General features: G+C 37.9%; 1 protein-coding gene across 1 annotated transcript in view; it reads right to left on the bottom strand.

The window, feature by feature from the left end:
• Window positions 1-265: 265 nt before the first annotated feature.
• COG3 (component of oligomeric golgi complex 3) overlaps window positions 266-13,897 on the bottom strand; it is a 31,221-nt gene continuing 17,589 nt past the window's right edge. Inside the window, exons 15-23 of the mRNA XM_032099783.1 lie at window positions 13,251-13,375; window positions 11,539-11,628; window positions 9,563-9,683; window positions 7,214-7,302; window positions 6,980-7,114; window positions 5,894-5,969; window positions 4,309-4,436; window positions 3,651-3,749; window positions 266-2,426 (exon numbers count right to left, since the gene is read on the bottom strand). Coding sequence (XP_031955674.1) covers window positions 2,397-2,426; window positions 3,651-3,749; window positions 4,309-4,436; window positions 5,894-5,969; window positions 6,980-7,114; window positions 7,214-7,302; window positions 9,563-9,683; window positions 11,539-11,628; window positions 13,251-13,375 — 893 coding nt within the window. The 3' untranslated portion in view covers window positions 266-2,396. The remainder of the gene's footprint in view (window positions 2,427-3,650; window positions 3,750-4,308; window positions 4,437-5,893; window positions 5,970-6,979; window positions 7,115-7,213; window positions 7,303-9,562; window positions 9,684-11,538; window positions 11,629-13,250; window positions 13,376-13,897) is intronic.

Consider the following 13,897-nt stretch of genomic DNA (forward strand, 5'->3'; position numbering starts at 1 on the left):
ACTAGAAGCTTCTGGATAATGTGTTTTACAACACCAAGGGCCAGAAGAGCACTCTGGGGTAATGAGAAACTCTGGGTAGATGAGTCTTTGAAAATCCAGGCAAGAACAGTCATCAAATACAGTAATACTTGTGTTTTCTGCCACTACCTCCCAAGCTCTCTTAGTAAAAGCCAACTTAGTTAAAATAAGTTCTTGTATTATAGTTGTGGTTCCTTCCTCCTAACAAAATTGCAAGGAAAGAGACTATTTAGTCACACAAGATTGCTTGTCAGTAAAGAAAATACAAATTTACTTTTATTATAACCATAAAGAGGCATTAATTTAACAATTAGCTGTACATTCAGCACTAAGGTATATATCTGTGCCAAATAAACTCAATTCTCTCACTGCTAAAAAAAGAACACTTCTCAGCAATGCACTGCCTGTACTTACAGGATATTTATTGTCTCTGTATTACAGTTATCTTGACAGACAAGCCTCAGGATACAGAATAAAGCTTTACTCTTGGACCAAAATAGGAGGCAACATTTTTATTTAAAAAAATTAAAACCAGCAAGTTTCTAGTCAGATAATATAAAGCATCTTAAATTAATCTTTTGAAAGTATTTACACTATTTGTAAACGTAAATATCTGAAACTGTACATGTTTAAACAAATGTTCATTTAGCAAACAGGCTGTATAAACTGATTGCTCTTCTAATCTTTCCACCAGCTGTCCTAGAGCTGTCTGGGTACTCTAAGAGAGAAAAAGATCCCAAGCTCAAGAGTGACTACTGCCATGGTTTACCCTTCACATCTCTTCTATACAATATCTGTATTAAGTCAGTCATAACTCTGTACAGTGACCATGCAGTCCTTCTGAAAAACTTTATAAAAAACAAATATACATATATTACAACACACTGGACATTATTTTACAGCCTGTATTTCTACAAAAGTAAAGGGAGAGGGCAAGTTTTTCTCCTTGTTAGTTCCTTTAGTTAATTTTTAAGGAGTCATGTAAGGTCCTATGAGTACCATTTATGTACCTGTGCACCACTGCTGCAACATTTCTTGTGGTAGCTTTCCATCCTACCATCTTATACTCCAGCCTTGTTATTTATAACAGGAAAATTATTAAATCAAAATACCACCCATGTGCAAGGAGATTTCTTCATATTCAAAAGTACAAAACAGGCTTTATAAGTAAGTTAAAAATCTGCCACATCACCCACTACAATTTCATTCTGCAGGGCTGCACAATGAAGATTTAAACACTGAGACACTCTGAAGTGCTCACTGCATTAAGGGCCAGGCATTTAGCATCCAGCTTTCCACACAAACGTCCAATTAATGCTCATCCAACAGCCTGCACTGTTTACCACTTACCGAGTACTTAACCTCTCTCTACAATGCAGATTTGACAGCCTTGCACATCGAGTTTCAGGCATCCCCACACTCCTGATTAGCACTTACTCCAGGGCACAAAGGCTGTGCAAGTTCCAGACCCAGTTCCCACTTTAAACCATGTGACACCACCATCTGATCTTGGGAAAGGCAAAAAAACCAACTCTGCCCTAAAACTAAGTACCTGAAAACCTCAATGCTAAGCCTTGCTGGAAAGCATCTGAAAACATGCAGTTCCCTCAGAAACAACAGAAATTATATTGCACAGCTTTCCATTGCAAATCCCAAGGATGTGAGACTCTTTACATGGAGAAAGGCTAGAGTATGAAACTTCAGGTCAGACCTCACAGCTCCCAATCACAAGAGTATAAGAAAGACAGAACATCCAGTGTTCCAAGAAACACTTCACATGTGGGAAATTAAGTTTTCCCAAGCAAGAACCTCTGAATTATTTTCAAGCATGTGATGGATTACCAGGATTTTCAGGGAAGTTAAAGAAAAACTCAGAGCATGCCTGCTTAAGTCAAATTGTCATACCAATGTGCTCACCTTCCAAGTCTCACAAATAACTATTCCTGCTCTCATTTGATTCCCTGCACTGTATAACCAGCGTGTCTTTGAAAGTGTGACTTTCCATTGCCTATATCAGCTCATTAAGGGAAAGCCAGAATGGCTTTTACATTAAAAAAAAACAACAAAAAAGGTTTTCAATTTTGAAAATATCTGGAAAAGGCAGTAACTGAGCTTCCATAAGAGTGATCAGCAAAGGGGTTTTTGTTTCATTTTCTTCGGCCCACTTCTCAAGCCAGTGAACAGGAAGACCTTTAACAAATCAACAAACCAGTTCATTTTGGTTTTTTTCCCTAAAACAGGGTTTAGCAGCCTGGATAGTTTTGATGCAGACTGGACTGCACAGTGGTATCCTTCGTTTACTTTAAGCAAATGTCTTTGCATTCTCTTCACTGCCTGGCATTCAGCTGAAGCTTATTCCAAGCAGCCTCACTGTTGGGCTACTTGGACATAGACAACAGTAAGTTCACCTGAAAGACAAAATGAAAGTCTATGTTAGACAGAGCAACCAAGTTACAAAACTGATGTATCATATTTTAACCTTTAAACAGGATTCCGGGGAAGCACATTAATCAGAAGAAAATTACAAAACAACAGCCAAAATTTCCATTTAAATGCCTACTCACAGGCTTTTTAAAATTCAGCTGCTGATGATGCTGACCACTCATTTCAGCAGTCAAAACTACTGTGACAAACTTCCTAAGATATCTTCATGTGTTGTCAAGAAATTCCAAAGAACTGGCACACTGGCAAAAAATGTTACCATTCATCTCAAATATCTGAAACACATTTGGGATCCTTCACAATATTTGTTTCCTACACATTACAATATTGTTTTCCATACACTTCAGTTTGCAGGATAAGTGATCCCAGGGTTCATCAGATAAACAATTAGAGGAAGCCACCTCCTCTAGGATAACCCCACCTCCTTATGGTGCATCACTCCCACTCAGTGCTCCAGGACAGTTATCACACATTCCTGGGGCCACACGCACTGCAGGCAACATCCTCTAATCCATAAACTAGATTACCTGTTTAAATACTGTCATCCTGTGATAATCAAGATTCTACCCACATTCCCTAGAACACTAAAGTCCAAGTGACATTTTTAAAAGCCTACTTGGTTTCTGACAGAGAATCCTAATGCAGAAAATTCTTAACCCAAATTATCTCTGAGACTAAAGACCTTACCATGTAGGGTTACACTTCCACAAACATCTGCACATTTCCTCAATACAATTCACTTCAGATGCACTCTAGTAATTCATTCTCGTGCTTCCTAAATGTAAAAGCTGCTGCTTTTTGTATTTGTCAAAAGCAAGATGCCTTCAAATGCACAGGTTTTTTTAAGGCATATTCACTGGCTTTGATACCTTTCCAGGAAGACAATGCCAGGACATGGCAAGACTCTTCTACAGTGCTGTACAACCCAATCCCCAGAAACATCAATCACCACCTTGGTTTAAGAAAATCTATTAGATATTTATTAAAAAAACCCAACCAAACAAAGCCTCCTCCTAGCTGAGAGCCTAAAGATCAGAAAAAGCCCAAAGTTTAATCATCCAGGATTAAGTAGGATAAAAAATAAATAAGGACTCTGAACACTGGAAATACAAAAAATGAAAAAAATCAATGTTTAAAAAAGCCAGTCACATGGAAGACCAACTGATAAAATAGGGAGCTTCAATATATACCTGTTCCATTGAAGGACAAGCTATGATCTGGAGGTCTTCATTACTAAATTCTTCCTTTAACAGAGTATGGAGTTTCTGGAACATTTGCTGAATGTTATTCTTTTAAAAGAAAGAAGAAAAAAATCAATATTAAAAAACGTAACACCCATCTTAAACATGAACCAGAACAAGCACAATGTACATGGAATAGCTACTGAAGTGATGGGGTAGGGGCAAGCAGCCAAGCATTAAGAACTTGTCTAAAACAAGCACCAAAACAGCTACAAGGAATCCACATTAGTTGTGAGATAAAAACTTCACCTAAGATGTGCTAAAGCGAAACACTGAGTCCTGCATCTGGAAGTTTAAAACTCAAGCTTGGTTCTTCTGGTGGTTTACAGTAGGTTTTCCACTGAATCTGTATTATCCTCTCTGCCTCTGGTGTTCCTGCCATGCATAAGTGACCAAAACCTACTGGTTTGGTGTTGGACAGAGTTAATTTTCTTTATGGTAGTTCATTTGGTGCCAAGTGGAAGATGTACAGAATAAAGAGCAGCAGTTACTTCCCTGTCATATGTGTGTGTTGTGTAGCAGAAGCAAGAGCAGTTTGGATTTGGCTTTTTTAAGCTACAGATAGCACCACGAAACACCTCCAGGAAAACATGGCAGCAATACTCACCCTGACTGGCTTAAACAGAATTAACTCTGTATCTTTATTGGACAAGTATAAGGACATGCTTCGTAAAGTTGATGGCAACTTTGTTTTTATTGTCTTGTAAGTGGAAGAGACTAGATCGTTGATCTTTGCTGAAAGTAAAAGAAAATATGTTTAACAGGCTAAAGCGGAGTTCAGCTCGCTGAAACCTACGCTCCACAAAATCACCTCCACTCTTCTGGGCAGATCATTACCACAGATTTGAGTGGAAGGGAGAGAGGGGGCAGCTGGGCTGTGCGGTATCAAACCCATCACAGGACCACAGCGTGCCAGATACTGCTTCCTTTCCCTGCAGAAAATGCATCCACCCCATTTCTGAAAGCTACCACATCCTCCTGAGGTTTCTGAAATCACAGCCCTCCAACAGCAACAAAAAAAGCAAAGTTCTACATAGGCTCCCTCCCAGAAAATTTACCTGGAAAACGAACTGCTAGGAAATAAACAGTGCTAGTAAAGAGAACAGAATATCACAAATTCTCCTTATTGATCACAGGCCGTGTCTGTGGGAGGAAAGACTGCACCGTAATCTGGATTTTGAATCAATCAGACCGGAATCCTCTGTCAGACAAGACCCTCTCTCTTTATTGCTCGGAATTTTAATGATTCTACAAGATCATTGCTTAAAGGCCAGGGGAAAAATACATTCTGTAGTTTTAAAGTACTGCAGTTAATATCCTATGTGGGGTTTTCCCCCCTTCAGCTTCTGCCACATCTAAACTTTTTGCCTAGTCCTGTTTCCCAGACAAATGACGCCAAGAAACAGCAGAAGCTCTACTTCAATCTCTACACACATAATTATCTCCAAACAAACATTAAAAATACTCCTGAAGAAGTGGGAGATGTTAAGTAGAAGCTCAAGTTAGCCCTTGAGAGTGTCTGACCCATTGAGCAGCACTGAATTATGTATGAACATGGCTGGCTTTGCATCTTAAGAATATGATACAACAGAAGGTTCCAATGTATGAATTGGAATAATCAGATTTTTCCACCCAGAAGCACAACTTTGTAATATGAAGAGCAAAACAACCTAGGAACATCTAAAACTGCTCCAAATGTTCCTATGAAGCATTGACATTTAAATTTTTAAAAAGAGGGAAACAAACCCAGATTCCATTTTTGCATAATGACAGAAAAACTGAAACCAAAGTAAATACCAAATGTACAGACAATAAGGGCTTCAATGAGGATACATTCTTTCCTACAAAAGCAAAAGCTTTATCATAACGTAATCAATTAATTCCTTAAGCACATTCTGTATGCAGTTGCAGAAATGCTGTTTACATGCAAGAACAGTCACAGCTTGAGAAATACTCAAGGCATTAATCTACTGCACCAATTAATTACATATTCTGAAGTTTGTCAGGTTTTTAGAGCTGGCTTAAGACATTTCAAATAGCACACAAGCAAAAATGGAAGCCAGGATTTGCAATAAAAAGGTAGACAGTTTTTATATGCAGAATTTTTCAAAATCACAGTCTCTCAGTCCAAGTTATTCTGACCACCTCTTCAGTTTCCTCTTAGTAACATGAATATAAACCAAAGTAAATACCTGGCTGTGCCCAAGGTTGCTGTGAAAGGCTGTAATTGGGACCTCCTTGAGTGGCCATTGTTTTTAAAGCAGCTACCTAAAACAAGTAAAATCAACAAAATGATGTTTCTTTTAGTTGAGTTCACAACAAAGTGACCAAATAAAAATAGCGCAACTCAGATACCACAGTGCATGGAATCTCCACTGCTCTCTCTCTTCTATGACCTGACTTAACAACACACAGGGGAAGCAGCTTGACAGAAATGCAATTCAAAATTACAGCTGTGATAAATTCTTGAAAGTAAAATTCAAAATGGGATTAAATTTACAAAGATGTTTAGGCATCTAAGGATACAAAACCTCAAAAGAGATTTATCCTTAAGCAGCTTAGTCAAACTCCCCAGATTCCAAATGAATCATTGAGATTGCTCAATCTATCAATCTCAACCAGTTACCCATCTACATTTTAGGCTTACCACTGACCTCTACCCCAGCGTGACAGGTATGAGTAAATTTAATACTGTAATCTTCTAAATTCTCAAAAATCAGCAGCTGGGATATCTGCAGTCCATGCAATGCTGTAGCCCCACTTTCTGAGAGGTCATGTCACTTATTCTCAGCACCTACAGTCCAGAATATATCCTATTGTGAGGTTTTCTCAAGATACCTAGAAATCCTGACCTCTAGAGCAGGTTCTAGAACGAAATGTATTGTAACAAGACATCTCATACTCTAAGACCTCCCTCAAGAACACACATGACCCAAGGCTGTTTTTGAAGGCTTACAAATGCAGTCAAAGTGGTTCTGCAAAAAGAAAAGCTCCTGCCAACTTTCACACACCTGTTCCAATTCAATGAAAAGCTAAAGCTTCTTGATCAAAGAACACAAGGGTTAGGGTTGCTTTTAAAAACAAACTATGTCATGTTCCTTTAACTCATTAATCTCAAAAATGCCTGGAAAATTGCTTTGTTGGAACTTAAAAGGAAAGAATATTATCTTCAGCTAATCACAGAGCACTAGCAGCTTGTCCTATAACCAATTTAAATACCAATTCCTTTGTCCTACCAGTACTTCAGTTAGGTTAACAAACATACAACACCTTTGTACCTTTGTCATGAACTCCTCCAGCTGTTCTATAAACTGTTTGGTTTGCTGCTGAATAAACTGCTCACAAGCTGATTTCAGATGACGATCTACGTCTTTCTTGGAGTCGATATAATGTTCTCTGATTTCTGGAGTACCCTTAAACAGAGAATGACAATTCTCTTCTTTTTATTTGCCAGAGACCACCACACACTTAAATGACCCAATTTTTCTTAATGCAATAAGACTCCACATTACCTCCAGTAAGAACTGTATCAAGGCGTTGTTGCTGTTTAGCCTAAAAAATCTTGAAACTGTCTTAGGATTCAGGATTTTAAATGCTGCATCTGTGAATCAGAAAGTCACTCACACTGTAAGTCAATGCCATTCACCTCCAGGAACTACAAACTCTAATCCCTCATTTATGCATAAAAAATGGCCCAGCATGAATGATTATAACTGTAACATTAATGATGCACAAGTGCACATGCACAGAAGCACATAAAGCTTAATTCACTATTTTTCAATGGCACCTATGGTACACCTGAACCTAACAGTTGCACAGTCTAAACAGATAAATAAATTACAAGAAACAAACAAGTTACTGCAGTGCTATGAGCATGAAAATTGTGTGAGCTCTCTGCTTCCTGTTACTGTATCTCCAAGTGGAAGACTTTTACATAAGCTATTGAAGCGTTTACAAACAATATGCAGAATTTTGCACACACTGCCTGGGAAAACCAAGTACAGTTGCATGAAAGAACTACAAATTGGTGCTCTGAACTTAATTGTTTTAGTCAGGACTAAAAACAAAGCATCAAGGTTGATAAACATTCATGATTATGTTCTCCACAGAAGTCCCAAGAAGGAAAACCAACAACGTCTGTAACTAAGACAAGATACCGGAATTACATCTATAGTCTTAACAGGATGCTGTCAAGCTGAAATCTAGTCAAATAGGGAAAAAGAAAATTATCAATAGTTGCAGTATAGCTTATTACCCTACTGTCAGCGATTTAACATCCTACACATCTATCTGGTTTCTTTTTTTTCATTTCAAAAGGAATTCGGCACTCTGTATAAAACAGAGGGAGGGAAACAAGACCTAAGAGTAAAAGAAGTGTTCTCTGAGGCGTTAAATAAAGAGGGAATACCAAATACGCAGGCTTGTAGGTTTTGCACTGAACTAAGAATCTGCACTCCTACGCAGTGAAAGGTGACCACAGAGAAAGATTATTTTTGTTCTCTGAATTTTTTACCAGAAACATCAGAAATTCCAAAGACTTCCCAAATTCTTGTTTAGAAGCCTATGAGCTAGTCCTTTATCCCACTGCATATTTCAGTTACATGAACCTTAACATTATACTACTTCAAAAAATTGGGCAAAAGCATGACTTTTACAGTAAGCAGTATCTCTTCGTCTGTAAATACCAAATTAGATCTTAAATCTGTGTGCAGGAAGTTTGTCTAGAACACAGTAAAATTATTAGCCAGGTTATTTTTCTTCTACAATTCATCCCAAATATAAAAGCCCTACTGGCCTATGCTACACCACAGAAAGAACTAAGCACAACATACATATTTTCAACACCACTGCCTCCACCACCCAACATAAAGAAAGTATTTTCCAGTACTTACCACTACCACCTGCAAAGTACTGGCTGGCACAAAAATTTATTCCATTAAATGAAGATGGAGAACAAACTTGTGTGTCAGCCAGGACAAGACACCAAAAGGATGTATTTGCCCTTTAACCTCCAGTCAACTAGAAACCACTCAACAGGTAGGAGGTTTCATTGATGTTCAAATGCAACAAGTGAAATGGTTAGTGTAAGAAATGCTTGCTTCAGAGTTAAGACTGCAGCAAATCAGACAGCAGGAAAGAGGAGTCACTTCTTCAGCTTTCTCTTCTGGAATGGAAGGAGAGAAACTTGACATGCTTCCTGTAGTTTTTCCCATTATCCTTACAGCTTGGAAAGTGCATGACAGTTCAGTTTTGTATTGAGAGCTTTTTTCCTGAATTTTACAGGGGAACAATAGTACAATTTCAAAAACCATGGTCATGGCCACTACTTCTATTTTCACTTCCTACAAGAGACACGCTTGCTACATAATACCACCCAACAATACTATTTATTGAACTTGCAAAATAAAAAATCTTTCCCAAAACAAAAAAGTTCACACAAAGGTCCAGGAAATCTTAATTTGTTCCAGGTAAGTTGACCATGTATTGTTAAATTCACCTGCTAAGCACCAGTAAGAAGAGATATTCCTTTAACGGGTCAGAAAAGGGGAAAGACACGTCTGTGCAATAGAAATGTAGATTACTTAGCTGTTCTTAAAAAAGACTGGATAAATAAGTTAGGTCAGCAGCAAAAGCAGGCAAACGCATTTCATACAAAAATAAAGAATTTGTTAGCTACATCTTGAATTGCCCTGAGGAGGCGAACAGTTTTGGTTTTTTTCAGAGAAGCTAGGAACAAAGCAAGAGATTAGAAAAAAGCATACAGGTCATTGCAAGTGAACATAAAATAAACCCAAAACCTGTGCTGGCACATTAAGGGAGGACAATCCCATCCCATTCTGTAGCCAGCAACTGTTTAGTACCTCTAGTTTTCTTAAGGTCCAGGGAAATTTCCTTAATGGTGAAATCAGTGTGGAAAGGAGCAATTTGTTCACGAAGAATCAAAAGGTGTTTTATTAAGAAAAGCTGTCCATCAACCTGGGTCTACAGCACAAGAGAAAGAACATGCATTACATGTAAAAAAAAAAAACAAAACCCCAAACAATTAAATGAAGAGCAAAGTTTCAACATTTCCACTTTTATTAGTTAACAAGCTTTTTCCATTAGTCTGTAGTGCCATTAACTACACTGTGGGATCAACAAATCCCACTTCTGTACTATTCCTAATACAGTGTACTACAGAAGCAGACTTTATTCCCATTTCTTAGAAGAATTAGATTACACAGCCGTATTACTAAATGTCCTCATTAAGTACAGGTATCCACTATTTGAAAGATACAAATTTATTCTTCTTAAGAGAGAGGAATTATTTCATGCAATTCATATAATTTATAGTTGAAAAACATGAAGTTCTAAATTAGTTTTCATCATTACAATGACTAAAAAAAGTTAATGTTCCTGTAATAACCTTGATTAACTGTGCTTTTCTGCAAAGGTCTTACAGCGCATTTCTCTCATGTCATTAAACACAAAGCTTAGTTAATTTCTAAACAGTACAGCAAAGATACAAAGAATAAAAGAAGGCCAAATTCACACCACCGAGATGATCAGTTTTGCACTGCCTGTTATTTTAGCTACATGCTTTATACTGAGTGCTGGTTTTAATCTTTAAAGTTCATGGCTCACTGAGGTGAAAGGAGAAGGACGCAAGAATTCAAATTTGCTTTTGCAAGCTGGAGAACTTTCCTTGATATAATGTTAAATAAAGCAGAAAAGAAGAAATCAGATTTAAATCTGCAGTTTCAACAAATTGAAATTTCACAAGAAATGAGTGGTGGAAAGGGCTTCTTGAGTTGTTTGGGTTTGGCTTTTTTATTAATTCTTATATGCATCATTTCACCAGAAAATGTTAAATTAACATGCAGCAAGAACAAAGTGATAGAGATCCTAGTTCTGGGCCAACCTATTTAGGGGTCACTGCAGGATGAGTTTCATTCTCTGCAATACTTTTAAGTCAATGTTGGCCAGGTACACAGTGCTGGAATGGGTATTTAACTGTAGAATTCTGAATCAGTTACACAGAAAATAGCTATCTGCTCAAGCTAAACGGAAGTGTAGCTTGAATTTCTTTTTAAAGATACTATGTTTAACAGATATTTTTCAAAGGACACTCAAAAGAAATACTTCAAAACAGATCATTTCCAATCAGAACTAAAACTTTTTTCATTACTAAATATTTACTGCTTCTAAAAATCCAACAATTTTAGCCTACTAAGACTTTTTTTTTTAAATTCATTTACTGGCTGTTAGGAATTAGCAAATTACTACAGGATTTAAAGGAACTGTGACAGGAAAAAAGAAAGTTTACTCCAACTACTTAAACTAACAGTTAAAGTTTAAATGACCTGATGAATCTGCATTGAATTCTGAGCAACACACGAGATCAAACATTTTGACAGTAGAGTTCTGAGCAGAGAATACTTAAAACTTCTTCCCAGTGAATGTAACAATCAGAAAGATTTTTGAAAATTCAAACAACAGAGGCAGAGAAAAAGAGAAAAGAATAGCAGGCAGTGAAAATAAATACAGGGAGCAAAGTCCTCTAGCAGAAACTTTTCTTTAGGCATCACTTCCCATGGGTTAGAGCAGCCTGTAAACACAACTGCTATGATTTGTATTCCACCTTTTCAGAGATAGGCTAGCATGTAAATCATTGTCTTTGCCCTGCAATACATTAACCATAACTAAGAACTGGCAAATCCATCAAGTCTCTAGAGGCAGAGTAACATGCCTTGACTAAGATTTTAACAGAATTCTGAACTGCTGCTTCATGACTTTAGATATACAAGGGGCTGGGGGTGGGGACTGTGGAAATCATACCCAAAGCACAGATTCTGACCTTGTTTTTGCTGATGGAATCAGCAGCTCCCAGCAGTGACTGGATGCAGGCAGATAAGGCCTCTTGTGATAATCCCTGAAACACTGCCCTCTGCAGGGAAGAGGAAATCAGACCAATAAAAAAGGTGTTAGCAAAGCTTAAGCAGAATTTTAAGAGTTGCAGTTTGTGAACAATGTGTTCACCACCTTACAGAACTCCAGATTAACTAGCTACAAACATACTGGCTAAATGCAGCGACACAGGATGGAGCATTCAAATACAAAAGCTTGCTACAAACACTCAGGTTGGATGCAGGTACCCACACAAGCATGCCCTGCTCACCCTGCAGCTCTGAACTGGCAGCTGGGTAGTGACATGGTCAGTGACACCTCACACATTCAGAGCCAACAGCATGAACGGTGTTTGCTGGGTAACCTGACCAACACCTCTTTGTGTGTCAGGGCAACTACCTGTGCGTGCAAGCTACATCTGCAACAGACACGAGATCATTCGAGTGATCTTAACCTCAGGCAGACTCAAATTACCTCACACTTGTGACAGCTTAGTAAACAAATGTGACAGCTGCCATGGCCCAGGGGACATGGATCAAGTCCTTAAGTGGCAGCAACACGATCCTACGGCTGAGCCAGCCACAGGAACACAGCCTGCCCATGGCTGTGCACTGCAACGGAGCACATGAGAGCTCTGAGTGCTCCAGACTTGCCAGCACCACTTCATTCATGTCTTCCCTATCTACAGGGTGCAGGCAAGGGGTACCAGTTCTGCTACAGTATCTCAGAGTAGAACTAAATCAACCTCTGTGCAGACACACTATAAACGAGCCTTGCAAACAACGCAGAAATCACCTCATTTATAAAGGCCTAGCTGAAAACAAGGGCAAATATTCATCTATCTTTAATGGGATTGATATTTTAAGCAATACAGCATTAGTATTTTCCAGCTTCTTTTTTAGCAATAGCATCTTGGCAGGAGTTTCATATACACCCATCAAAGATATTTTGAAATCCATTAAATGCATCTAATAAAGATACAACACATGCAGAAAAGCAAAACCACTTGCATCAGTTTCTTCAGAGGCTTATCAGCCTCATATGCTGTTAAGTAAGCAACATAAAACAGATTCTAATGGGAAAGTCTTAAAATATGTGTTAAATAAACACTGCTTCTGTCTCTGCTAGACATGAAAATTTCTACTGTCTTAAACTTTGGAAATGTCTCCTACATTTTGAAACATGAAGAAATGTGCCACAAAAACATTTTCACAACATTTCCAAAATGTAGAAGCAGTAGAGTCACCATTTTTAAGACCAGAGACATCACACAAACACATTCACAACATTCATGTAATTTCAGCAATAAAACCATTCCATGTAATTGACCCAGAACTTTCTATTTTTTCTTGTCCTATTCACTCCTCAACTTTGGTGAGACCAGTATCTTGAACATCAGACACTAAATTATTTCTGTAACAGCAAAAGCAATAAATGTACAAATCAGTGCCATTTTTCTAATTCTACAAATATAAAACTGTCTTAGAAACGATGACCTAAGTTTGTCAGTTCACTTGTTTTACATAAAGATAGCAGCAGAAAGACTAAGAGGTTAGAGGCCAGTAGTTGTCCATTCCTAGTTTGTATTAAAATATTGTGACACGGTGCTATACACGCTTTATAACTTCACCTAAAAAATTAGATAAGGAAATTTTTGCATACATCTATACATCTGTACAGTTTGGAGAGACACACTAGAGTCCTTCTGACAGTAGGATACCACATTCCATGCAGATCTGCTGGTGAAATCGTGGTCTGATGCCTGGGATTAAGGGATTCAGCTGAACCTGTTTAAAAGCAAAATACACACATGAAAAACTTGCCTATCTGTCCTTTCAACCAAAGGAGACTGTAATATCGACTGCATTTTATACTCTCTACACAGAAATAAGACATTGTATTTTACTCTAACAGGTTCACTTTTTTTCCTTCTGAGGGGGTCAGTACTAGATTTCGATGCGAATAGAGCACAAACGTGTGAAAGACATGAATTTGCTTTCAGGGGTGGCCCAGCTCGACCTTTTTTAATGAGTTAGTTTTACAGCATGTCTCCAATGACACACACCTCCCATTCAGCTGAAATGATCAGTTACTTTAAAAAATAAAAGCACAAGAGAAAATAGGAAAAAGAAATGGTTAGAGATCAAGGACTTACAGGAAATGCTTAGGGAAAAAAAAGGAAAAAACATTCTATTAATTTTATTTCTTCATGCTTTCCTTTCTGCTGGGGATAATCCTACATGGACTAAACAGTTGCAGAAAATATAGCGTTTAAACATAACTTCAATAACTGCAAAAAGAACAGCAAA

The sequence above is a fragment of the Corvus moneduloides genome, chromosome 2, assembly GCF_009650955.1.
Source record: "Corvus moneduloides isolate bCorMon1 chromosome 2, bCorMon1.pri, whole genome shotgun sequence".
Classification (NCBI taxonomy): Eukaryota; Metazoa; Chordata; class Aves; order Passeriformes; family Corvidae; genus Corvus; species Corvus moneduloides.